This window comes from Aquila chrysaetos, chromosome 6 (genome assembly GCF_900496995.4).
Source record: "Aquila chrysaetos chrysaetos chromosome 6, bAquChr1.4, whole genome shotgun sequence".
NCBI lineage: Eukaryota > Metazoa > Chordata > Aves > Accipitriformes > Accipitridae > Aquila > Aquila chrysaetos.
Genome location: NC_044009.1, coordinates 1,621,482 through 1,648,998, shown reverse-complemented (window position 1 = coordinate 1,648,998; position 27,517 = coordinate 1,621,482). Strand labels below are relative to the sequence as shown.

At 45.2% G+C, this 27,517-nt stretch overlaps 1 protein-coding gene across 3 annotated transcripts; it reads left to right on the top strand.

Annotated features, from left to right (window-relative positions):
* Positions 1-27,029, top strand: ACTRT2 (actin related protein T2). 3 transcript variants are annotated; one of them, XM_030018249.2, is made up of 4 exons: positions 1-227; positions 22,004-22,116; positions 23,741-23,856; positions 24,142-25,279. In XM_030018249.2, exons 3-4 carry the CDS (start codon positions 23,811-23,813, stop codon positions 25,164-25,166), a joined length of 1,071 nt encoding a protein of 356 aa, XP_029874109.1. In that variant the 5' UTR covers positions 1-227; positions 22,004-22,116; positions 23,741-23,810; the 3' UTR covers positions 25,167-25,279. The 3 variants fall into 3 exon arrangements, with proteins under 3 accessions (XP_029874109.1, XP_029874107.1, XP_029874110.1); XM_030018247.1 differs by lacking the exons at positions 1-227; positions 22,004-22,116 and adding an exon at positions 25,873-27,029 and having other exon boundaries at positions 23,765-25,158; XM_030018250.1 differs by lacking the exons at positions 1-227; positions 22,004-22,116; positions 23,741-23,856; positions 24,142-25,279 and adding exons at positions 25,761-26,033; positions 26,160-27,029.
* Positions 27,030-27,517: the final 488 nt, after the last annotated feature.

Sequence of the window (27,517 nt, the reverse complement as noted above, 5' to 3'; positions counted from 1 at the left end):
AGTTCGGTGGAAGGGGAAAGAGAGGGAAATAAAAGGGCATTGATAGAAGCGTCCTTTGGGTGCCCATTGCCCTGTCACCTTTAGAACTTGGCAGGAGTTGCAGCCCACAGTAACTTTATAGGTCCTGGCACAGAATGAAACAAAATAGGTGCATGCCACATTTTCCTTCCAAAAAAAACACCGGAGAGAGACTTACCTCCTTTGTAAGAGGCTGAATATCTGAGAAGGTATGTTAAATTTAAAAAAAAAAAAAAAAAAAAAAGTTAGTGGGACTGACAGGTCATAGCCCTTTCTGGGCTTCTATTTTGAAAGAAGGTATTGGGCAAAGGGCTGCCTCTGGCTGGAATCACATTTGGTAACTGAAGGGCTTGTAGAAGTGTTTAAATATAGGGCGCTACTGCAATGTTTGACCATCTTAGCTCCTCTTGCTTTGGCTCCTTTCGCTGCTTTCATGGGAATTCCGGGGCATTAAAAAAAAAAGAACCCATTGCTGCGGGTTTGCCACGAGTGAGCCAGGGAGAGAGTGTATGTGTCATTTTTGGAACCGTCTGCGCAATCTTTCGTATGCTGTATTGGCCAGGCTCCTAGAATTAAGGGTAATTCAGTGGTTCCAGAGCTTGGCTTTTTTTTCTTCCCTCTTGCCCTCCCCAGCCCCCCTTTCTCTCTCTAATTTGTTTGGGCTGAAAATCAGCTTCCCAAATTCTTTGAGTACTGTTTTTCTTTTTTAACCAGTTTTCTTTTGCAAGAGTGGATTGGTTGAGCTGTTATTTTAATCAGTAGCGCGTACCAAACACCCCGCACCTGTGGGAACCGTCCGTGAAAGAAGAGAGATGGGTAAAAGCAAAGCGCCCGTTGCCAATAACGCTGCGTGATGCTGACTGTGGCTCTGGTGGCACAGCTGTAGAAAAAAGAGGTATCTCGACTTAGTAACCTTCAGAGACACTGTTGACGCCATGCTACCTGCTGGGGGACAGCCGCAGGCTGTGAAAATTCCGTTCTCCAGTGCCTGTGAGCCAGCACGGATAGTGTCCAAGTGTGGCTATGGCCTACCGAGGCTCTCTGGTAGCTAAAATAATAGAAGCCATTATTTTGTGAAGCAAATTCCCCCCCTCCCCTCCCAAAACCCCCTGGATTGGATGGGGCTGTTAAACTCGGACATACCCTAAAACTGGAGCCATCCTGCAGCCTTTCCCTGCGTCAAAGGAAGGACCCTAACAGAAGGAGACCCAGTCCCTATTGAACAGTGATTTCTGCACGTGAGAGCGCTGCACAGAATTATCTTCTCCTCTCAATCCCTCAAAATCTCAGCTTCATAAAAGTGGACTGATTCTTGCACGCTCGGGGGACTTAAGCATGCACTGAAAAAAGTACATGCTGTTGCACATCTGACTCGGAGAGCCCGAATGTTGGGGCCCTGTACCAATGAGCTAATTTGCGTGATTCCAGTAGCAAACTTAAACCTTAAGGCCTTGGGGTTTGTTACAGTGAGCCAAAAAAAAAAAAAATGGCTGATGGATTTTAGTATTTTAATAACTTGTTCTGAAAAGAAACACCCATGATACGATACATAAATTTGTCAGATGCTTCCGCTTTACTTTAGGTGCGTGTCTTTATGCGTATTCCTAACTTAAAACAGATGAGATATCAGTGCCGAATAAGTTAACATATTCATTATGCGCATGCTTGCGAACAGTTCTGCGCAGAGCCAAGCCATCAGGCTACAGAAGGCGAGGATGAACGTTACACCTTTACAGGCCAGAGACAGGCAGGGTGATGGATTCTTTTGCACATTGCTGCGTGGGTCAATATTAGCCTCACCCACTGCACCCTGGGACTTCTCTTCTGTGACGTATCACGTCAATGATTTATGTCTTAAGAAATGGGAGTTTTGATGCAGCGTTACCTTGGCTCTGCTGGCAGCACCGTCACCTTCAGGCCAGAAGGTTATTTAGATTCTACACCGGGACTTTGTTCTCGGCCGGTGGAGCGTGCTAGGAGAGGAGCTTACCCTGCTAGCCGTGCCGCTCGCGGCGTGACATATTGGAAAGGTGTCTCCCGTGGCTACGCAGGTGGGACATTAATCTTTTGGCACCTGGAAGGAAAGTAGCATCAGGCAGAAGCGAGGATCGCCTCTCACCGCTTTAGTTGCATCTTCTCGGGGGTTTTTTCTGCCTTTTTTTTTTTTTTTTTTTTTTTTTAAAGTGCCCTGTTAACTGTGTTGTGACTGAGGCACTGCGTGTCAGCGTAGATTCACTGCGTGCTACGTTGCCTGCATTTACGGAGTTGATGAAATCACATCCCTTCACCTAAATGTATTGTCAGGAGGCTGTTCCTTGCATACAGTCATCACCTTTGCAGCTTCAATCACCATTTTATAGAGAAACTGAGGCAGAGATGGATCACAGGACATACCCCTCACGTGGACTCAGTTGAGAATTGGAATTGAGGGGCTTTGTCCCATCACACTGCCTGTGGCTGAGCGCAGAGATGATTCACGTTCCTTGTGCCACACGTAACCAAAGGGCATCTCTGATTTAATTGGAAGTGCAAGAACCTGCAGGAAAGAGATTGACACGTTCTGAAAAACTGATCCTGCCAAACTTTCCTTCCTGAATTAAATGACCCTAGAATCAAGCCATGGGATAGGGGAGGAGACATTTGAGAGAGTCTGTGCAATGCCCCTCTCTAGTTCGGGCCAAAGAAAAAGCAGAAAGGACCCAAATAATGTATGTTCTGGCTGAATTTCTGGTCAGGCTGGGTGATGCAGTAATGAAGCTGCCACAAGAAATGTCTGTTTTCATAAGCTTTTTTGCATCATTTTGCAAATGCCAGAGGATTTCTGTGGCGCACATGTGCGGCTGAAATTTCAGATCTCTTCTATCTGCATGCTGGCTGGCTGTAGTAACCTTTTCTGCTTTTTATTCTATGACCATTTGTCTCGGAGTCTCTCGAGACCTGGGAAGGTGATTAAATGTTGTGATGCAGATAGAGCTCTTCTGTTCTGTAGAAATAACACTAGCAATATAAGCGATGAAAGAATTTCTTTCCCCAAGCTAGTCTTATTGAAGAAAAATTCTTGCACATAGGTTAAATTCGAACAGATCAAGAATATTTTCTGGAGGTATTTGTGACTTTCTCCAGTTCACTTCAGGCAAGTAAAACTTTTCATACAAAAGGATTGTAACGTAAAGCACAGAAGAGTCTTTATATAGATGGCTATCAGCAGAGGAGGAAACACTTATGATTATGTTTTTAGGCAGAGTAAACCTGTATAAAGTACAAATTTCCTCTTAAAACTGAACTGTGTGTAATGAGACACAGGAGCCCACTGAAAATAATGAGCTGTTAAAGAAATAAACAGTTAAAATAATAACAAAAGGCTAAACAGCTTCGGAAAGACAAAAAAAAGTCAAATGTGATGTAAAGACATACTTGCTTACAGAGAGTAAGGCGATCCGCTTGAAGTGCATAAACATGAGAAGCCCTGGGTAATATTGCTGCTGTTTGCACAGTTTGCACAGATGGGCTAAAATATCCTATTAGTAATAAGAAATTGCACTCAGATCTTGGAAGTACTTTGCGAACTTCAAATATCTCTTTCAAATCTCCCCGCGAATGAAAGTGATTCCATTTGGCAGCGCTGGCCCTGATGCACAGACCCGCCTGCGCTCTCAGGGATGTTCACGGAGATGTAGGAGGCGATTGCGGTCCACCGGGCGCTCTGCCTTTCACGCGCCCACGTGCGCGGTGCAAAAGCGAGAGACGGAGGTACCACAAGTTTTCTCTAGCGTTTTCACGTGAATCCCAGTCGACTCGGAACAGGCAATCTTTGCCTCTGCAGCTTCGGCCGCCCCGCTCCCGCTCCTCGCCTTCCTCACCGCTCCAGGGATTCGCGCTCGCTCTCGCACGTTGTTTTGCAAGGGCCGTGCGATAAGAGTCTGTCGCTTTTGCTTATCAGCAAGCGCGGCTGTCCTTGCTGCGTAGGTGAGGTGCAGAAAGGACACGAGGTTTTTCTTCAGGATACAAAATCGTTAGGACTACGCGGGGGACGTGGATTGTGTCCGAATTGAAAATGTACTTGCCCGAATGTTACCTGTTCCAGCGTATTTATGAAGTAGTGCGTTTCTGCGGTAAAGGCTGTCATCCGTAGCTTCTTTCCTCTAGAGAAAGAATTGAGTCTATCATTAAAAACCTGTTCGAGCTGCAGTTTTAGGTATTGTGCTCATCTCATCAGGTGAGCTGCAAAATAGTCCGGAGACACTATGATCCACCATTGTCTTCTGAGTGTGAACTGAATGGCAGCCAGCAAGCTGGCTGGGCCCTCGGCTTTTTATTAAAAGCCTAGGAGATGCGGCTGTGGGCAGTGAGGACGGGTCCCCCCCTTAGCCGTGATGGTATCTGGCGATGCACAATAGGGTTGGGGCAGTGGGATTGCTCCCGAGAGCTCTGCCACCGAACGCTGCCCGGTTCTTTCTTTTCACACAGCAAAAGAAGTTGTCCACTGGCATTAATTCCTATTCTAACTTAAACGGAATTTCTCATCCTACTGGAGCATATAACAAGGAGTAATTAGTTTTAATGTATCTACAGCGTCTTCAACAGAAAAGAAAAATCTCATACCCTTGGCTCTCCTTGGTGTGACTAAGCCTCATTAAGGTTCTTGAAGAAAAAAAAAGCATACAAAAAGAAATGTGCTTTGTATGAGAGAAAGATGCCCCTTTCTGTTTTACTTCTACCTGCTTATCTCTTTTGGGGTCATGTTCGTCCCTCTGTGTCCTCCCTTCAGAACACCAGAACAAAGCTGGGTGTAATTTGCAGAGTAGATGCATTGTAACAGCAAACAAGTGTCAGAACCTACTACTGAGAGGTGGTGAAAAGGCTTGTGGAGATGGGGGAAGGTGTCACCAGCATTTGGTAGAAGTGGGCCTCAGCACCTAGTACGCGACAGCCTAAACCAGACAGGTTGTTACACTCTGGCCCTTGGAGAAAATGGCTTTTGTGCTGGATTGAAGACAGGTGAATAGGAAGAGATGATTAAATGCAGTCTCCGTGAGATGCTTCATCCAGTCCGTAGGGTATGAATCACACTTCTGACCACGAAAAGATCTTATTCCTGCCCCACCATGGAACAGCTAACTGGTGAAATTGGACAACCAAAGCTGAGCAAGGTCAAGGAAGAAGATTTTTCAGATAGGTTGGCTCAAAAAACTCAGAGTATTTTAGGAAGAGACCAGAAAAACCTTTATTTTGTTCTGCCTAGAGTCTGCTTGATTACTCTCTTCATCAGTCTTTTTTACATTTTTAACGTAAAACAAGGCACATTTTTATGCTTGGTGTCCTGGACATTGGGCTCATGTGTTCCAGCACCCAAGTGAAGAGACAACAAAGCTGGCTTGAGCATAAGTTTAGGAGTTGGCCAGCTTTTCCAGTGCTAGCACATTACTCTTGCTGAAGAGGTGAGGCATCCAGGGAAGTTCATCCTTGTGCCAGCTTTCATTGGCCATGTCTACAGAAACGTTAAGCACTGTTTTTTGCATTGCATTTGCTTGTTTTTGTTTCTTTTCCGCTATTGGTTCTGCTCCAGGACTGTTGAGTGTATGAGGATGCAAGTAAAGTGGCATTCTCTGTTGCCTTAATTTTGTCAGTTGGAAAGCTTTAAAAGTTAATATTTACATGAAATGATCTACAATTCATCTAGCTTGATGCATGTTTGTTTAACATATTTAGGTGATGGCTGTACTTATTTTTTAAACTACTTGCACGTTACAGTACTTCAGTGATGCATGCAATTTTAACAAAACCTATCTTTCTCTAAGCCTTTATCACAGTTGTTAAAGATTTTTATATTAGTTCTGTAATTACACCTTTTAAAGACTTTTATAGGTATTTCTCACTTCAGGACAAAAAAGGCATTTTAACATAAAAGTCCTTTTGAGTGAATAGAAAAATCAAACTTTTTGCTGGATTTTGGGCATTCTAATGGGTTTCGGAATGAAATACGTTTCAGATGCTGCTGAAAGTCTTAGGAAATTAAATTCCTGGTTCTTCAACCTGTAGAAATGATTGCAGCATCATCGGTTTGCACCAAGTGCATAGCGCATAGCCTGACCCAGATATGTCCTCTGAAGGCCTGCAGGCTTGCTGAATTCCTAGAGAGCTCTGCAGGTCTGAACGGGAGTTTGCTCCGTGGGCTTCCTCTGTAAGGGAAGCTAGTGGTTTCCAGCAGTTGCTGAGAAAGAAGAGCAGTGCTGCATGAAATAACATTCTAATCGGAATTCCCTCCTCACTTAAACTCTGTTTAGATAGACAGTTAATTTATCTCTGTTTAACTGCTGAATCAATCCATCCATCAAAGCTACAAAAGCTAATTAGCTGGAGTCAAAGCAGCAACAGCTCCGATACACAGTAGGGTATGTAATACCTTATAAAATTGCAGCAGGGGATACAAGGTACATTTCCCTGCATATGCCTTAAAGCTGCCCATGAGGCCCAGGCATCCAATCCCCGCTGCGTTTGCAAGCGCTGGCTTTGGTAAGAAGTCTGACTCACGCGGTCACTCGAGGACCTTCTCCCGGTAGCCTCCTTCCCGGGCACTTGACCTGCCCGGTCCTCCGTCCAGCAGAGAGAGGTGTTGGCGAGCGCGGCTGTTCTGCTGAGCCCCGAGGCAATCCCTGCAGGTCCCCGCGGCCCCGCCAGCAAAGAGCAAGCGCGCTGGACGGAGGCCAAGGTGGATGAAAACTTTCGTTGAAGGAAAGGTAGCTTGCAGGCTTGGAGATGGAGCCCGAAACGTCGTGGGCAGTCCCTCTAGCGTTACCCTCACCTGGCTTGGACCGCGGCCGGGTGCTATGGTAAGGAGGAATATTACCGGAGTGCTGTGTTGTTTGAAGTATGGTTCGTTTCTTGGGATTGAGGCTTTTCTTGTGCAAAGGTCTTGGTGTGATTTTTGCCCTTGGTGCTGTAGGGAATTTCCACAGCACTATTGCACTAACCCGGTTTTAACTGACTGCAGACGACATGCAACTACAAAAAAAAGCCCATCCACTGAAGGCACAGAGCCACGAGGCTGAATACCATGGGAAGAATAGTCTGTGCATGAGGTGGAATTGTTTCCCTTGGGTTCTTCACAGAGCCGTTTGTACGCAAGCTTTCTTTTTGATTAGCCAACAGTGGACAGCAAGGCAAAAAGTGGGGATAGCGGACTCAGCAGAAACTGTCAGAAGTGCAGCACCTCAGACAGACTTGTAGAGGTGGTCTGGATGAAGCGAATGAGGCACTTCTGTGGAGATCCAAAAGCAAGGAACAGCAAACCCCAGAAAATCTGTACATGTCTTCTCCTGGTGCCAGGATGGGCCAGATATGTCAACTTTTTTCCCTGATAAAAATCAGAAAATAACATGTTAGCAGTATCTCAGGTGTTGGAAACACATTCCAAAAGCAGGGCAGTTCTTAAGAAAGGTGAACCTTGCTTTCATGCTACCCATCAATAAATATCACACTCTGAACAGTTATTTCTTAGCAGAATAACTTACAAATCTTTCTCTCTATCCCTAGTCAATTAAACGAGGTAAATACGTACTGCTTATTAATCTCCACTCTTGTATCACATGCAACATGGTCCATTTGACACCACGTCATCTCTACCGAGTATTATCTTATACTCATATCAGCCTTCAAGCTGTCTGCAATAAATAACCACTCTGTCAAGTACAGAACACCCCTGAAAATGCCACTGCCTACTGTGGTCATCAGCCTGAGGTCTAAAGCTACCCAATGCAACACCCAAAGGTGAACATAGTCCTTGTCTGCTTTAAGACTTTGAGGATTCTGTGTTGCCAAGCTTCAAACAATTATTTTCATCATGTGGAAGTAGCGTGGTTCACCATTCTTGTGCGTTGGTTTACACACAGTCGTTATATAATCATTAAATTTGGTGTCCATTAAATCCTGATAAGTTGCTTGATGCGCCATTTGTCATGCTGGAAGACAGCATGCAGTCTGTGTTTTCTTAACACATGTTCCACGTTAACTGTTTTCATTGACTATGAATCCATAAAAATACATGTGGAACAGAGGGTACACAGTACAGTCATGTCTGCCTGACTCCTTCCCATTCTAATTGGGTAGCAAAGCTGTTTAATAGAGTCTGTGGAGTCTGTTTAACTACATTCTGCCAGAACAATGCTCTATTCATGTTTGCAACAGAACACTAGTGATTGGACTAATATCTTTAAACTAGAAAACAAGTCTTAATTGGAACAGATGCTGCAAATACCAATGCCAATGGCCAGCTCTTGTGTGATCAAAACCAGGTACAGTCCATTGATTTGTTTTTAATAGCAGCTTTCATTTTTTATTAGTGTACACAAACCTCACTAACACTATACAAAAAGTCAGTAACAATATTCTGAAAAATCATCTTGTTTAAAACAGACTCTGCCATGCATTGTTTCTGGCAAGGTGCTATTAAAGAGTTTCCGTCCTATTTTGGCAGATCATGTTACTGAAACACTCTTCTTTCTTCTCGTCTAGAATGCGAATAATCCCAGTGATTTTCGTAAAAAAGCTATTGCTGTTACATTTAATAATCTGTTTAGATATTCACTTACATTACAAACAGGCATTCAGGTTAGATTAGGCTAAATAAATCCACAATCCTGGTAAGTATGTGTGTGTTAGACTGTGATCTGCCTGCTTTTGGTACAAGCTTTAGCAGAACACAGCATGTGTTCCCAGCGCGTGAACTTTTTGTCGTGGCAGCGTTTGGCCCGGGGAAGCTCTGAAATGTTAAGAACACAATGATTTTTATGCTGAGATTAAAAACGTTCTGCGATTTTTCTGGAACAAATTGGCTTTGTCTTTAGGATGTGTGAGCTATTTGATAGTAACAAGAACATCAAAAGGCACTCAGAGTAGAGAGATATTTATTATGGTACACCAGGCACTTATGAGTAGTTTATTGGTCTGTTTGCGTATGCAAATATTTTCATTTGCCGCAGTAGCTGCTGCTTAGAATTGGAATATATTTATATGTGTATTTGTATGTGTACACACATATGTATTTGAAACGGGCTGCAAGGATAAGATGCTGTTTCAGTCAAAAGGAAAAGAGAAGCTGCGAGCAAGGAAAGCATAGAAGAGGGCTTCTGGTCCCTATTTTCAAATCCGTATTTGTGTATTGGTTTTTATTCTGAGAACTTTTATCACTTAGCTTTGCAAGTGAGTGTGTCACAGAGGCTTATTAGACATAGGTGCCAGTTCTCTGATGCCTTGGTGAGGTACAGCCGAGGACGCGAGTATGATACAGGCAGAGTGAGCCTGGAAAGGACACTTGGAGATATCCACAGTTGCGGCTTCTTTGGAACGCAGCTAGCAAAGCAGGCGATGTAGTTAAAGACTTCCAGATAAACCCTAGAGATGATGTATCCCTCTCTCCCCTCTTGGTCCCGGCCAGCACCCCTTAGGCCAGCACAGGCCAGCTCGGAGAGCTGCCGTCCGGCGGGACTGAGGGGCCACGCTCGCTGACCCGCGAGGACGCGGCTCCGTTCATCTGCCGTAATCGCGGCGACGATTTACGGACCGGTACGAGCCCCAGCTGCTGACGGGACAAACGGAGGAAAACCCATCCGTTCAGGTAGCGTTTGAGGTCTTCCCAACAGAGCCGAGGTGTGTTTTGCCCCGTCAGGTGCGTTGAAAAGATACGACATTTGAGGAGGGCTGGGGATTGACCCGATGGAAAAAAAGGCTTTGCTCGCTACCTACCGCAGCACGGGCAGGTCAGAAGCAGGGCTGGGGAGACGAGGTTTGGACGGGTTTCAGGAGCGGCGTCCCAAAATGGAGCTGCATTGAATTTGGCCTCTTTGGGAAAAGCAGGGCCTGTCAGTCATCCCCAGCTTTGTAAAGAAATGAAAGGTATCGCGCCTGGCCAGCCGAACGCGCGGGGACACCGAGCCCCGGGCAGGCAGAGGCGTTTGCAATTTAAGCAGCAGTCGCTGTGGGCTGGACAGTTCTCTCCTTGTCTCCTTAGGCCCGTGGGTTTTATTCCCCCAAAAGACAGGGACGGCGTGGTTTGTGTTAGCTCTTGCTGCTCAACCGGCAGAGGACTGTAGGTTTTGTGGGAGGGCTTTTCTAATGTTATCTTGTAAAGTTTACCCAAAGAAAATCTGGCCTTGTGGCTGGATACATTAAAAAAGAGCTGGTACAAAAACATTAATTGCAGCAAATAATCAAGGGGCAGTTTGAAAGTCAGTCTCTTTCTTGATACACTTCTTCTGGATTAAAAGCAGCTCAGTACAGAAGCAGCGAATTTCTCCTTTTATTCTGAAGAATATGTGAAAAATTATGGGGTTGTAGCCAAAGAACTGCCTTGGGTTTAGGTAACCAGTTTAGATAAATTCATGTATATTTATATGAACTGATTAAGCCTACATAAAGTGATCCAGAGGCTCTGAAATAAATGATGCTTTGAAGAGATTTGGTGAGCTCTGCTATTTTCATTTAATGCTAATATCGTTGCAGGTGCGCATAGAAAAGATTGCAGGTTCAATGCCAATACGACACTGATTATAAGCAGCTTGCTGACGGTTGCCCTGTCATTGCCTTAGCTTTCCATTTACTGATGTTTACGCCGAGAAATCACACAGAAAATTGTGTTCTGCCACGTTCACGAGGTCTTCATACCATGGCCAGCGACACGAGTTTTCCCCCACTCCCCCTGATTTGTCCCTCTTTCCTGAAGATGTCCTGCTCTTGCGGAAGAGCCCAGCTCTTCCAGGACAGCCCTGCCGTCTTCTCCTACCTGTAAAGGTGCTGCTCGTGGGCCTGGGGAAAGCCAGCCTTCAGCAGGCTTGGGTTCATGCTCTAGGTAACAACTGAAGTGGTGGTCTTCTGTTTTAATTAATTTTTAACGTTTGGACACCCGTGCATTTGATCTGTGTGGAATTTGGCAGAGATTGTTCCCAGAAGGCGGTGCAAAAGTTTTCTTTGGTCAAGCTGTAGGCAACGGCCTATGGCCTGAATTTCACTTTGAGATTTCGGCTTGAAATTTCGTCCGTGGGGCGAAACTGGCAGCTATCACGTTTTACAGCCTTTGATACAAATGCGCAGATTTTCTGTGAGGCAGATGCACGGTCTTGCGTCACCCCTGAGTTTTCAGCTGGGCTGATGTTCGTGCAGGAGGAATGTCGTTGTGAGATATAGCTCACGGCGGGTAAAGCAAAGCTCCGCAGGAAGGCGTTTTAACCCTTTTTTGCTGGTGTCCATAGCTTGTGACAGCCTGGGATGGAGAAGGCGTATTCGCCGAGCCGCCTGCCGCTGCCTCCACACACACAGCCGAGCCCGGGGGAGCTTTGACTCTCGCTGGTTTTTTTCCTACTCCAGTTCTGAGCTAGGAAATTCAGAAGGGCTTTTGCAGAAGGAGGCTTCAGAAGGCTTTTCACCAAAGCTAAGCTGGGAACAAAGTCTGATGCTAACTTGGAAAACATGGTATTTTTTTCTCCGAAACCACTTCCTTCTTTCACTAGGAACTGGACTGCAACCAGCCAACCACGCTCAAGCAATAACCATTTTGAAATACAAGTGAAAGTATCAGCAATACTGGAGAATAAAAATACCAGAGCCATGGGAAATGCTAGGAAGGTAGCCAATGGAAAGTACAGTCCCTCCTGTAGGGAGCGTGATCTAGTTGTTGAATTGCTGAATTAATGAAATCTTACCAATGAGGTTCATTTCACGGAGTGCTGAAAGGAGCCCAGATTTCTTGCGTTGTCTTAGTGGTTGCACTCTGATCCCAGATGGGCGGATAATAATGTTATAAATGATTTACTGCCGTACAGTATATGTTATGGGAGGTTTATAGAGATCAAATCGCACAGTGAGCTGGAAAATCCTCTCTATTGTCGAGGCTGTTCCCTGGCTGCTGTTGGCAGTAGTACATTAACGGCATGTGAGGGAGTTTGCCTTATTCAAACAATAGTGGAGGCATTATAATTTAATTACTCCCATCATTAGGCCAGTTTTGTTAGAGAGAAAAAAACACCCACAAATGAAAAAAACCACCGAGTTTTTTCTTAGCTGCATTTAATGAAAGACTCCCAGCCCTTTCTGGAAGAAGTCTTCTTTGCAACGCTGTATTTTACTGATGGCGTAACAGCAGATTTTCACTTTCCACTCCTAATATCCTGGACCAGATTCCCCCTGCCAGGTTGTCTTTATTCCTGAAATTAAGTGCCTTCCTGACAAGGATTTCCTGGGCCAAATTTAGTGGCTTCCTATCTGCAACCTTAGGATAAAGGGTAAAATTTATTCCTTGGGGAGGACAATCTCCAGACTGGGAAGAGAAAATTCATATGAATTTTCAGTATTGCAAATATAGTATAACAATCAGCAAGTATATAGCAAGCGTAACAAGCAGGAGCGAAGTGTTTCTTGACCTGTGGCCCTGGAGGCAGTAACATGAAGTTCATCTCTGCTTCAGGGCTAGCATCCAGCGGTACAGCTTCTGATGATGGTCCCACAGATAGTAGCACACTTTCCCTTTGATGTATTTAAAGACTCCTTTCATTTGTTTATTTTTGCTGTCAAATTACTTCTCTTAGTCCCTTGTGCAAGCCAGATACTGTGGGGTATTATTACATTCAGCAAACAAGGAAGTGGAACCTGACACCTGAATGATGGTAAATTAAGTTATTTGCCAGTCGCAAGGGGCCAGGTTACACATGTGCTGGACTTTACTCAGAGGCACGTCCTATGCATCGCCCTTCAGGGAGAGATCCGAGCTATTTGCTGGTTGCCCTCGTCTTCAGAGAGCTTGTACTTCCTCGAGGGTGTTTAGCACTTCACCTGCCACGGGTGACATGGGATTGCTCTCTGGGAACTACTTCATACTTCATAGAAATCTAATGTTTTCAGGTATCTTAGTGTGGTCTGAAATGAAACAGGTAGCCCGTTCTCCTCCGTTCCAAGCTGGATGTGGCCTGTCTGTTCTCATTCACCGTTGCACATGACATTTTATTTAAGCAGGGGGGCACTAGTGACTTGTGCGGAAAAATTTTTATCGGTAAAGTATTTGTATTATTAATTGCTTTCCACTATAAGTAAGCAGCTGACAATCCTCTCAGAAGAGGACTGAGGGGAGGAGGTAGTTGTTTGGAAAGCTTTTTGGGTATCTTGGTTGTAACGTGCAACGCAAGGTCAAAGTTATCATCATTGCTTTCTACTGTTGCTGTCGTCATTTCACAATCAATGTTTCTGTTTCAATAATAACACCTCCAAAATAATTTATGGCACAAATGAGGCCATCTCTGGCCGAAACACTGCGAATGTTGTTAGTGGTCTTGATTTTAACGGCAGCATGGACCCGTCACGCCCATTAGGCAAGGGGAGCATCCTCCACTTCTACTGAAAACGGGAGGGCTTTCTCTCACGGGAAGAGCACGACCCGTTGGGGTGCCCACCGCCAGTCCTCGGAGCGTGGCACTGGTTTCCCGGTGTTTGGGCGAGAGCCTTCCCTCTGCACAGAACGGAGAGCGAGCGATGTGCGTGGAGCTGCGCGCTGACCGAGCCTCTCCCGCCCAACGCGCTGCCTGCTGTTCCTGCTGGGGAAGGCGTTCTGGTTTTCGTGAGCCTTACCCGGTGGTACCTGTCGTGCTGGCACGGAAGGCCGGGGGGTTCTGCTGCCAGCTGTAATCACTGCTCCGTGGCATTGTGCAGCATGAGGCTCTTATTCGCTTTGTCTATTCAATCCCTCGTCACCCTGTAGGCATTTATTTCTTGCCCCAGAGTCACGATTACCGCTTTAATTATTAGCATTTCCTTTGCCAGCAGTTCCATAGCTTTCATTCCCTGAGTCAGCAGGGCCTGCTGCAATTGAAAGCCTTGAGTGCTTTACCCTACCGAGACACAACTGTAACTCGATGAGCCATTTGCAATGGCAAACCCATTTTTAAGCTCCCAAACCTGAGCAGCCTCACTTCAGTAAGTGCTGCTGCCAGGAGTCTTTGCAAATAATGACTTTTCACGTCAAAGACCTGGATAATTTGATAGGACAATGAGGAGTGGTTCGAGGTCTAAAGTTTGAAATACCTCCAAATTACTATAATTGGATGTGTCGCAGGAGGGGGGGAACCTCCATATTTTAAATACCTTTCTAAAAAACAAATTTATCAGTCAGCTTCTGAGAACTAAGCAAGCAAATACCATGTTTGGTTAGGACCCGGGCAAAAGAAACGACGAGTGGGTTCTCTCCGTTGGTTCTGCAACAGGGATTAGCACGCAAACCCCGGCCTGGGTTTTGAAGTCTCTGCTCGATTTGTACTTGGACAAAACTCTAACTGAGCTACCTCTAGATGTCTGGTTGAGCAGCTGGCAGATGAAGTCTGACCCAAAAGCAGAGAGCAGCAGTGTTTTGTGAGGACATAATTGAAACAGTAGTCTCCCGGTGGAGGAAAACCAGCCACAGTTGCATTCAGCAGTTGCTCGGTACTTTCTCTTTAAATGGCTCATGAGATTTTAGGTTTGGAATTAAACTTCTTTCTCAGTATGTCCCAGCCTTTAGACTTCTGGGCTGATTTCTGCAGTCACTGTTCTGGTTTTAATGATCTTTGTTCCGTGGGACAAGGATTTTACTTGCTACCTAAACATCCCAAGCCACGGGAGAAAAACAAATTTAAACAGATACATTAAACTTGAGAGTTTGAAAATATACAAGGGAAAATCTTCAGTGTCTATCCAGAGCCAAATCTAATAAGCCGGTACTTTCTATTAAAGGAAGTTTCGAGTGGCTCCCACAATCCTTCTGATTACAACATGATGAATTTTACCTAATGAAGTTCCCAATTGCTCATGATTTTTCAGTCAGGTGGATCTGTTTCTAAACTCATCCATCTGCATTAGGTGCTTTTCCAGTTTCCATAGTAACTAGGCAATTCATCATCTTTAACATATCTAGCCTTACAGTATCTTACAGAGAGAAATACGATGTCCACTTTATAAATGTGCAGCCAGCGGTACAGGGAACTAAGTGATTTGCCCAGGGTTACAGAGTTCATCTGCAGCTGAATGGGGTAAGAACATTGCTTTCCTGAGTTCCAGGAAAATGCCTTAACTGCCAGGCTGTCCTTTCCCAGGGAGGTATTTGCTGTATCAGATCAGCACCAGCTGAAGGTTGTTCCCCAACTGTTCTTTTTCTCAGACTCAGAAAAGAGACTTTCAGAAATGAAGAGGTTGGAGTTTCTGAGTGGTACAGAACAGAGTGAGTAATGAAACAAGAAATCAAAACTTGCAAGTAATGTATTCAGCATAAATGCCAGCCGCATTCTTTGGATAAATAACTCGCAATGAATAATTCAACCAGCGTCATCACTACGGGGCATAGCAACAGGATTGGTTTTTAATCATTTGGCCTTTTTCTTCACGAAAAGTTCAACCCAGATTCAGACCCTGATGCGTTCCCACTCTGGATCTGCGTTTTGCTTGTGGCTTGGCCAGAGATGGCCTAGGGTCAGATCTGGGCCTGCGCCGAGCACCTTCGCTTCTCTTTGCAGTCTGAAGAAACTCCAGTAATTCGGTATCCTACAGGATACGATTCAAAGCCGCTCTTCAAAAAATGCATCTGTAGCCTCAAAACCTTGCGAAAATAGCAAAACATTGAAAGCTGTTGAGGAATCCTGGATTAACACAGCACACCCAGCCGGGAAAAGGCTGGTGGCCTTTGGAACAACTTCTCACATTAATTTTCTTCCAATGCTGACAGCTTTGATTTATTACCTTAAGGCTGGTTAGAAAACACCCAGACATGAGCGAAGCCAGGAGTTATGGAAAGAAAAGGAAAATATGGTAAACGTAGTGATGAATAGCATTGGTAGAGAGACAAACACTGCTCTGCACTCCTACTGCACCCAAATATTGCCTTAGAGTGAAGATGGGAACAGAGGTTTTGCTCGCACTTTTAGTATTTCTTCTTTCACTTCTAATATGTTGAATATTCTGCTAGAAATCCTCTGGGAACCATGGGTTTATTTTCTTTTTCTGTCCGTCGAATGCCAGCTGGAGCACCAGCCAAAGGAGGACTTCGAAAATGAAAGAGAGAAACATGGCGGCTGAGAAAGTCCTTTAAATTTTTCTGTTCTGAGAATCCGGTGTAATGATTCCTTGCCTTCCCTTTTCTCTGACACTGAACAACACACAGATGGGCTCTGCATCTATAGTTGATACCAGAATCCTGAGAGGCAGCTTCTCCACCCACCCACCCATCCCATCTTCTGCATCTTATAGGTCTGGTTGCAAGTGCTTCTTCCTCAGAAAGCTAAACAATATATTATTTCCCAACAGAAATTTGGTAAGATTATTTATAAAGAGGGTTACCAAAATTGTTTGCTGAGAATCCCTGGCTGGCCAGTGGTCTCCCGCCCCTTTTGCTATATCAAATTCCTGTTTACAAAAGGAGCACTGGCCCTGCAAACCAAAATGAACGAAATAACTGAGGAACATAGCATCGTGAAAGTTGTCTTTAATTTCATCAATGGTTTTAAATATTTAGAAAGCACAATGTAAACATCTTAAGAGCAAGCAGACGGATTTCTCTTGATGTTCAGAATTGTTGGGATTTATAAACAGAGAGGCAGTTCTCAGGGTGTGGAACCGATGTTTCAGACTTTCCACCAAAGTTATATATGCTCATGTCATTACAGCTCTTCCTTCAGCCTAGATTGTTGGCACAGTGTCCCGAAATGTTTCTCATTAGTAAACTTTTCATAACCTCCAAAACTGCAACAACTGTAGAATAAAATGTCCCAGGATGCCAGCTGGAGTTGGCACTTGGCACAGGGCTCTCCGAGCTGTTTGCTTAGCTGGATTTGAAGGATGTTCCGGACCAGCTAGCAGGACATGTGACTGAGTTTTGACCTAAACCGCTGGCCCAGTTCCAGCCATCCTGCATACTTCATGGGAATGCTTTCCACTTGTCGCTTTCATACCTCAGACACAGCTTTTAACAATTTGCTCGTAAACCCAAGTCCAACAGCCATTGGAATATAGTTAGAGGTAATGGTACTTGGCTATATAAAGTAACAATGAGATTCCAGAACAGCTCGGTATGTATTTAATGCTGAATTAACAGTTTTCCAAGGGTAAGAGAGCCCTGCTTTCCCTTTTTTCCCGTCGTACAGTCTCAAAACTCCCAACAACTCTGATTTCTTTTACAAAGGCTCTTACCTGAGCAGACACGGAGCCGAACGTGTAACAGGAGTGGCACACACGAGCCGTAAGCAGATGTCCGAGGGCCAGCTGGAGACCACGTCTCTTTACCGTCCACTCGTCCTGAAGCGGTCTGAGTGGGGAGTGCTCTTGCAGGCTTATAGAAAGCGTTGCTTTGCTTTTTGTTTTCATGTGAAATGTTGGTATTTGTGCCGGTCTTGTGCTGAAAGGCGTCAGGTGCGGTCCGGACCCGTCCATCTGTTGAGATGCAGGAGGTGGTGTGTGAGGTTGGTGCAGCTGTTTCATAGGCGGTCACTGCAGCGCACAGCTGGAGAGATGTGCTTATGGTCAGACAGGAGCTGAGAGACCGAGAAACACACTGCGCAGCTCAGTCAGCTACCCTTCCGTGTCTTAATCCTAAAACTTGCCTCCTTCCTATTAGTATTCTAGGGCAACTTGTAGGAGATGGAGTTATTTCAGAGCGGAGCCACCAGGCCTTGGTTCTCCCCAGGAAAGGTTAATTTGTGGATAAGTGATTGGAGTTCAGCTTAGTGAAATTGTTTTACCTGATTCAGAGCGTTCAGACAATAAAAAATATAAGAAGACTTTTCCCGGACTTCTCTTCATTTTCAAATAATCAAGACTGTTATTTTAAATATATGAATTTTCAACCAAGCCTTTCATTTATGCGTAATTTATATCATTTCCTAGGTATAGATCTTATTTTCTTTTCTCCAACGTGGAAAATAACATGTGAACTCTGAGTAGTTCTCAGATGCTGAATTCCAAATCGTCTGAATTAAATTTGGATCCCAGTGGGTTCTGCACCTTCCCAGTTGTTCATCACTTGCAGGGTTTATTACATTTTAGATGATACTATTAAATCCAGCCACCCCTAGAGATACTGGATAGACTTTGTGAGTCTAAAGAGTAGAAGACCATGAATGAGTCCCCAGAGCTCTTCCAATTTAGCAATGCAGTAATTTAAGTTTCCTTTAAAAGGACAATGCACTGTAACTTTTTTTATATTTTATAATTTGTTTACCATTTCAATTTCCCTCCCTCCGATACCTTTTAGGAATTACAAAATAAATGAAATTTCCCCCAATTTAGATCCTTTTCTTCTATTTAGCAAACATTGATTTTTTTTTTTTTACTCCCTTCCCCAGTGCTTTTGTTCACTGCCAAAATTAACACGTCTTCTCGGCTTCGCTTTCCAGATGGTCTGTCTGGGGACATTAACAGGAGTGGGTCCTGGTACAGGAGTGGGTCCTGCTCCCCGCTCCCTGGCACTGGTCGGTGCAGCTGCCCGCGGCACCACCAAGGAGGTTTGGTGCTGAAAGGGTCTTGGAGCCAGTGCGAGGAGTCTGGGCCTGTCTCATGCTTTATAGGGGCTTTTATAAGGCTGTTCACTCGTAACAGCAGACACCGAAACATCGAGTTTTAAAACGTTTTTGTTTCATGCCGCGTGGTGGAGCGCCCAACCTTCCAGGCTCTGAGTTGCTTACCGAAACCTTTCGCGGCCCAGACCCACAGACGTTGACGAGGCGCGTGGTCTCAAGCGACTTGACAGCGTCCACTTCCAAGTGCCCGGTGGCCCGCTGCTTTCAGGAGCCGGACAGGCAGCTCTCTTGGCCCCGCTTGACTAAGCGTGTCCCCCTGAGGGTGGCAAAGCCCCGTCGCCATCCTGAACTTGACCCACCGGGCAGCTTCGCGTTCCTCGGGGGCTGCAGCCAAGGTGTCCTCATAGGATGGGAGAGACCTCCCAGGTTCAGCGGTCCAGCCCTGGTCAAAGGAAGGAAGAACTACCCTTATCGTTTCTAACGGGCAACGGTGCGGACTCCGAAAATCTTCCCTTGCTGCAGCTTAAGCCCACCTCTAGCACACGGAGATCAGAGGGAAACCTCCTCTGGCCGAGCTGCCGCGTCAGGGCTGAGCTCCTGGAGCCACCCATCGCTGGGCCAGGTCTTGGCAGCAGATCTAACACCGAGGCCGGCCGCAGGCGCAGGGTTGACTGCTGGGCTTGAGCATGGGAAACCCATATCGAGAGTCACAGATCTGCAAGGAAAATTGAAGAGGAGGATTTTGGCCATGTGGTGCCCATAAAAATGAATGCAAAATGTTTCGAAAGTATATGAAATCTGCAGATAGGGGGGGGTTGTGTTTCAAAAGTGTTGAATATCGAAAAAAACCCTCAACAGGAGTTTCAATAAACACGGGCAAGTGAGTCAGCAAAAAGATATAAAATCATCAGGAAAGGCCGAGTTTGTTTTGATATGGGGATTACTGTAAACACTAGGAGTGCATGGTAACAATTTGTAGCCCATGTGTTTTGAAATATCATAACTGGTGTCGATAAACACATTAAAATTCAACTTCAAAGAGCTTTGTGGACATTTGGAGTGTCACGAAGACATTGCAAAATGGGGATTTTAGATGGAAACAAGTATGGGAGCAATCAAACACAGCTCCTATGTGAAGAAAGGGATCTTGTCAAGTTGTTAGAGCTAAGCATCTGTGATGGTGATTATTGCTTCTTACTGGCTAAGAACTGCTCTCAGCCCCTGATTTCTTTCACACTGTCTCCCTTGCCTTCCACCCTGACCTGCTTGTTTGTCTCACCCACCTGTTAGGTCTCACTTCCCAGACCGAATTCTTTTGAGCAGGGCTGGCCCTTTACTGTTTGTTTCTACAGTCCCTGGGAGAGCCCGACTGATTTCTAGGCATTATCACAACCTAAATAATAAATTCATTTTGTATCTGTACCAGAATGACTTGTGGCACAGAGTCAGTGGTGTCCTCGTGTGCTGACAGACTGACTTTGTAAAGGCGTCTATCATCGCCGCAGGGTTTGATGTGCTTGATTCTTCCGTGCGCTGTGAACCGCCGGTCCAGGTTTTTAGGGCATGGAGAAGGCTGAGCAGTCTCCATTCTGTCTTCCCCACATACGGTCTCAATGGTGGTATTCTGAACAGAAGTTTTTTGTCCTTCCTCATTCAAACTTCCTCTGGGTTGAAATACCTTCTTTTCCTCACTTTTTCTCCTGTAATATTTATTTCTGATGCATTTGGATTCACTCCATAAATGCACTCCTATTTGTTGCACAAGTCATATGCATGCTCCAGGGAGATGGTTCTATAGCTGTGATCTTTCAGCTGTAAAAGCACAGACGTCTAACACTTAAGCTGTAGCACTTTAATAAATCCTTTGGTTTGTTTCTGGGATATCCCAGAAAGTGCTAAATTACTACTACTGTACATAAAAAGGCAGCATACTTCCGTTTACATGAGACGCTGCCTTGAGACTCATGTCCACCACGTGCCAGCCTCTTGTTTTTTCTTATTTTCACCTTTTTGATGTATTTAATGCATTGCTTCGCAGCAAGCAAAAGTTCCAGCTTAAAATCCACTTGGAAAGCTGCCTTGGTCGTCCTGTTGACAGATCCACTGTCACAGAGCTCTCTCTTAGCCAACAGCCCAAACATCTGTCCTCCCCATCCAGAGAAGGTGATGAGGAAACTGTAAGCCAAGAAGATAACCAGCATTTTTTTGGGGCGGGGTAAACAAAGATGGAGGAGACGTGCCCAAAAAAGGTGGTGGGTGTATCTTGGCTAAGAAAGTTATTTTATGGAGAAATGAATGCCAATTCATCAAGTCCCTGTGAAGTTTTTGAAGGATAAGACAGCTCTTCCTTGGAGCTGTATGTCTGAGATTTCCTAATAATTGTGTTAGCCAGCAAAATCAGTTGCTTGTAGGAAACCAAGAAAGACTCAGAGTGGAATGAGTTTGGGGCATGAACAAATTCCTTGCAATTGTCCCCTTTTTCTGTGAAACAGAAAAAAATCATGATTCCATGGATTTCATTAAGGGATTCTCTGATGAAGCATTACTATTTCTGGGGTTTCACCTGTATTTGGTGTACTATAATCACCTCACCTGTATCTGGTGTACTATAATCACCTCACCTGTATTTGGTGTACTATAATCACATTGCCTCAGCTGCTGCCCTGTACTGTGCCTGCTCAGAATGAGCTTACATCCAGAAAACAGTCATCTGAGGATGGCAAGACCCACACAAATGCAAAGGAAACACAGGTAAGATATCGAAATAATCCGGTATAGAAAGGCATGGAGAGAAACATCTCTCCCTCAGTCTCTGGTCCTACTTGTCTCTCTTTTTGGTAACGCTTTCTAGATGTGGAAAGACTTCTATCCCTGCTGCTACAGGTGTTACACATTACCCAGGCCCTCGGCGTTTACGCAGGCATAGAGACTGAGAGTTAGCTGATCCTTTTCCTCCTGGTTTTACCCCAGGTAAAGTCAGACCTTCCAAAGCTCATCACCCTTTTCTAGGTGCTTTCCAGATTCACGCAGAATCTGCCCTGAGGGACATCTGTGTCTCCAGAATTCTCTGGACAGGGGATGGCTGTGGAGAAAGGACAAGCCCTGGTTTGCCTGGGGGGATCACTCTGCGCAGGCGACACGGTCAGTAAAGCAAAAAGACGTGCGTAAGCCGGTAGGTGAAAATGCGTGCTCAGCACTGACATAAAGCAAGCAAGACTGGCCTATAAACAACACGTTTAACTATCTATGGATTTATACAATCCAATGCCTGTGGGACAGAGGTCATTTATGGTTGGTACGTTGTGGGAATTACGTTATTACTGCGTTTCCAATGTGCCTCTCAGCTTCGAGTTCATATTCCATCCCATTAAGAGGTGACAAACAGCGGATACCATCTAGTCAAGACGTTAGCAGCTCCTGTGGAATGGATTTGCTCGTCTCAGTTCAGTTCCTTACGTGTCTCTCCACAGCTGGCAGCCCCTGGCAAATGTCAAAGGCCAAAGACCGACTGGCTTTCAGAAAATGAGCTATCTTTCCATTCCTGGGTGAGGACTTGTCATAACAGCATAAACTATACCACCAGGTGAGCACGGGAAATTTTTGATGTCTCATATTGTCTCTTCTATGAGTCCAATTTACTTCAGCTAAACACAGTCATTTCACTTGTTACAAACCCTATAGTAACAAAATTAATTCACGCGTGCCCTTTTTAAGGTGATTTATGACAGAACCAATATGAGGGAACAGATGAGCATTCCTGCGTCTAGATTCAACTGCCATTTAATAATAATGCCAGTCAATATTCCCTTGTTTTAATACTCAACATGATGTTCAAAACGGAGTGCTTTGCTGTAAGCTGCATGCAGACCATGCAGGATTAAATGGGGCTTCTAGTGTGATGCATATAAGAACCTCTTAAATGATTAGGACACCTGTTGACATTAATATAGAAGCATGCATGAAAACAAGTGTGCCACACACTGAAATATATGTACACAAATATTAAGAGGATTAGAGAAATTGCTAAAATGGATAGGGTGGCATTTAACACAAACATGTCTGGAATCTAAGCAGAATGGAAATAACATACACAGAGCTGATCCCTTGTTAGATGGCTTTTTTTTTTAATAGCTCATGTGGGGTATAAATGTCTCTGTACAAGGAGGTCATTTGCTTACGCTTAAAATTTCTGTTTAATATATATCTTTGTTTGGAATCTGCCTCTGATTCATAACCGCCTTCATTTAGTACCTGGCACCTTTGCCATGCGAGCTGCAGGAAAAAGTAATTAAATTTAATAGAAGCCACCCTTGCTTTGAAGCTGCCCTGGATTTAGAGCCACAAGGAGAAGCAATTAAACTCTGGCAGCCAAGGATTCAAACTGAAGTTATATAGTGATTTATTTTTTTTTTTAAAGGAAATTTTCTCTGTAAATGGATTTGGATTGTCAGATCTCATTGGATTCAAAGCTATAGAAAATTTTATTCTTTGGGAAATCTTCTCTTGAAGCAAAATTAAAAACAAAAACAAAACCAAAAAACAGTTAGATGGGAAATGGGGATCGGTTGTGAAGTTCTAGGATATTTTTCATCCTTTTGAACAAACTTCCAAAAATGAGTTTGTTCTCAGCAAAGTGCTGAATGGAAAAGGGAAGCATGGAAGGAAGACATCTGCACGCCTGTTTATTTGCAGGCAGGTCAGCTTGTCAGCAGCCTAGGATATAGATTCATTATGGGAAGGAATTTCTTTGCACTAGAAGGCATCATAAGCATTGTTTAAAGCTGTCGGTGTTTTTTAAACCAGTAAGAGGCAGAGATTATTATTTTACTTTTGTGATTATACCAAAAAATAGTCTTTAAATTAAGAAACAAGGACAGGAAAAAATATTCCAGAATGCCACAATCAGTGCCAAACATAGTTCTAACTATTTAAAAATATTTTTCAGAGTTTCCTGTCAAGGATCAGAAAGGATTCAGCTGGAAAAGGTCTGCTTCCAGTGCAGACGTTATTCAGAAAAACAAACTGGTAATTCAGTTAATATTTCTAGGGAGACAAAATTGTCCTAATCTTCACCAACTCTTGGAAATATTTGTAGAGTCTTAGCTAAGCCAGAGGCACACGTGAAAAATTTAATTATTGTCATGCACGTATTTTGCAATACATGCTTTTCTATTTTGAGGAAAAAAATGCTCTTGGTCTCATTACAGGGATACGTATATTCATGGGCCATGACCTGTGGATCAGACTCGGTGAATTGATAGTCCTCTGGCTGGAGTCATGGTAAAGCTACACTGGCCATATCCAGGGAAGTGTCTGGGATCAGGTAACTTGCTGGGAAAATGTATTATTGTATCACTGGCCATTGTGAGGTAGCTGGGGGCAGACATGTTGGAAACAGCAAGCTCTACATCCCCGAAAAACTTGCCTAGCCATGGTGACCGGCCTGTAAAAGGGAAGGGGCAAGAGTGCCACTCTGGGGAGCCGTCAGCTCTGCAAAGAATGTTTGACCCCAGTGTTTTGGATGTCCCGGCTGTAATCTTTGACAATGGGTCCGGGTTATTCAAAGCGGGTATCGCAGGTGACAGCAGCCCAAGGTCTGTCTTTACAGCAATTGTTGGTCGCTCAAAAGTCAAAGCTACGATGCTGGGAGCGGGACAGAAAGAATGTTACATCGGAGAAGAAGCTCAGTCCAAAAGAGGGGTCCTGTCTTTGAATTATCCAATTGACCATGGCATAGTTACCTGCTGGGATGATATGGAAAGGATCTGGAGACACGTCTATGACTATGAGCTGAGAATCAAAGCCAGTGAAAGGCCGGTGCTGCTGACTGAAGCCCCCCTCAATCCTCTGCAGAACCGGGAAAAAATGACAGAGATCATGTTCGAAGGCTTCATGGTGCCAGCTATGTACGTTGCAGTCCAGGCAACTCTGGCACTCTATGCGTCGGCCCGTATTACTGGAATAGTCATGGACAGCGGGGATGGTGTTACCCACACTGTCCCCATATATGAAGGATACTGTTTATCCCATGCTGTCTCCAGGCTGGATATTGCTGGCCGGGATATCACGGAATATTTTATGAAGCTTCTTTTGGAGAGTGGACACACTTTTGTTAGCACAGCTGAAAGGGAAATCGTGAGAGATATCAAAGAGAAGTTGTGCTACGTAGCCTTAGACCCCGTCCAAGAAATGAAAGCAAGGCCAGAAGAAATCATGAAAGAATACAGATTGCCTGACAGCAATATCATCCAGATAGGCAACCAGCTCTTTCGTGCACCAGAGACCCTTTTCGTGCCTGCAAACATTGGAGTTGAAGCTCCCGGTGTGCACAAAATGATCTTCAACAGCATCATGAAGTGCGACATCGACGTGCGCAGGAATCTTTACGGCAACATCCTGCTCTCAGGTGGGTCCACGCTCTTTCCCGGCCTGGAGGAACGGATCCTGAAGGAGATGAAGCTGCAAGTGCCCGCTGGCATGTTTGTGAGGATCATCGCACCCCCTGAGAGAAAATACTGCGTGTGGATTGGGGCCTCCATCCTCACCTGCCTGACGTCTTTCAAACAAATGTGGGTCACCGTGAGCGATTACAAGGATTTTGGGGCAGCTGTCGTTCACCGAAAATGCTTTTGAGGAGAACGCCAGACCGAGAGAATGGCTTGCTACAGCAAGGCCGGAGCGAGAAACGCTCCTGAGAGCTGACTGACCTAAAAGGGGCTGCAGCTGGCTGTGCGTTTATTAGCTGACAAAACCTGTATGAAAATAAAACATTAAAAACATTGGTAACGAGGATCTTATTGTTTATCATCTCCCTTCCCCTCCGCAGAGTTTACAGGTGCACGCATGTCCCAGGGATGCCGTAACTCCTTAACTGACTCACAGCCTGCCTTGGAGTCATCTGGGGAGCAGCACACCTCCACTCCTGGGAGATTCTTCCCTCTAAGGTCTTTGAGATATCTGGGGTTTGTATTCTAAACCTAGCTCTCACGTTATTTTTGACCTCATTAAAAATGTTTCCTTTAGAAACCCAGCAAAACCCCAAACAGAATCCAAATATAAATCAATGCAAATGCAATTACTGTAACCGACCCTCCTCTGTGCCTGAGGGTCTGAAAAAATCCATCGATTCTCTGCTGTAATTTATCCGGGAAGCAAGAACACCCAGTTTCACTTCCAAATACTAGCCCTGAATCAAAACGCTCCGCACCGCTGGCTCCCTGGAGGAAGCAGCGTTGCCGGTGCGGCTGCGGAGGATTGTGAGCTCGGTGGAGAGGTGCCTCTTTGGGACTGGGGGATCTAGAACGTTTCGCAGATGCTCTGTGCCAGCAGCCACTGCCAGGGACAGCACCCATCCTGCCCAGGATGTCTGACTCGGCGGCGGCAGGGACCCGCGCGGTGATTTTTGACATCGGCTCTGGACAGTGTAAGGCTGGTCTGTCAGGGGAACAGGCGCCCCGTTCGGTTATATCTACTGTTGTGGGATACCCCAAATTCAAACTTGTCATGTTTGGGGTGAGACATAAAGACTGCTATATCGGGGAAGAAGCCCAGTCCAAAAGGGGCATTTTGTCTTTCACTTACCCGATGGAAAATGGGGTAGTTACGTCCTGGGACGACATGGAGAAGATTTGGAGATATCTGTACGAACAAGAACTCAAAATTAAACCGAGTGAGAGGCCAGCCCTGCTGACCGAGACTGCTCTCAATCCTTCGTGGCATCGAGAAAAAATGGCTGAGACAATGTTCGAAAGCTTCCAGGTGCCTGCCCTTTTCGTGACTCTGCAGGCGCTAACAGCCCTGTACGCCTGTGCCCGCACAACTGGACTAGTCCTGGACAGTGGCGACAGTGTCACCGTCACGGTCCCGGTCTACAAAGGCTGTTACCTGCTACACAGCATTACCAGACGGGATTTTGCAGGCAGAGGTGTAACCAAATACCTTGCTAGGCTCCTCTCGGAGACCGGGCACTCCTTCGTAAGCACAGCAGAGAGAGAAATTGTCAGGGATATGAAGGAGAAGCTGTGCTATGTTGCTTTAGATCCTAGCCAAAATATGCAGGAAAAGCCTGAAAAACTTACGTGCGAGTACGTTCTCCCTGACGGAAGGGCTGTCAAGGTAGGAGACCAGCTATTCCGAGCTCCTGAAACACTTTTTGTGCCCTCAGAGGCAGAAATCCCAGGGCCAGGGGTTGGGAGGATGGTCCTCCAGAGCATCGCCAAGTGTCGTGAGCATATCCAGCCCGACATGCTACAGAACGTGCTGCTATCGGGCGGATCGACTCTTTTCCGAGGTTTCAAGGAGAGGCTTCTGAAGGAGCTCCAGACAGGAATTCCCAACACAACTCATGTCAAGATCATCTCACCGCAAGATCGGATGTACTCTGTGTGGATCGGTGCTTCCATCCTTGCCAGCTTAAGAACGTTTAGGAATATGTGGGTTACCAGGGAAGACTATGATGAGGTTGGACCAACAGTACTCCAGAGAAAATGCTTTTGAAAATTTCAGTAGGACCATCCAGGAATTTTTTTTCAGTGCCAATCTGAACAGCTGGAGAGCAGTTAATAAATCAGTACAAAAATAATTGATTTATAGTAAGTGATTTTATAGCTTACTGAAGAAAGGTCCCTTGTGCATTGGGTTGAAGAAAGAGTCCTTGTTCAGAGGTTTTTTGCTATCCAAGATGTTGGTTTTAATTCTAGAAATGTGTTGATCCCTGCTAGAACTGCAAACAGTTTGTCAGACTTTTAAACACTTGAGAACAAGCCACCTCCATCCCATGCCCGTGGGGGCTGGCTCCTTGCCATTCACCGTAAACTTCCAAAGAGTGGAAAGAGACCTCTGATGCAGAAATAGAGGACTCAAGGGTATTGCTGACCCTTCAGCACAGCACTGGAGATCTCCTGTAGCAGCCCTGGAGGAGCTCAGAGGGGACCGAACTTCTAAATTTGTTTTTGCTCACCAAATGAAAATGTGTTGATCCGGCT

Bases quoted from the DNA above. Each gene is read 5' to 3' on its own strand.
- ACTRT2 (XM_030018247.1), top strand. From the start codon at position 23,919: ATGTTGGAAACAGCAAGCTCTACATCCCCGAAAAACTTGCCTAGCCAT. The intron at 25,159-25,872 runs GCTTTTGAGGAG...AGCCACTGCCAG, and splicing joins AGCTGTCGTTCACCGAAAAT to GGACAGCACCCATCCTGCCC.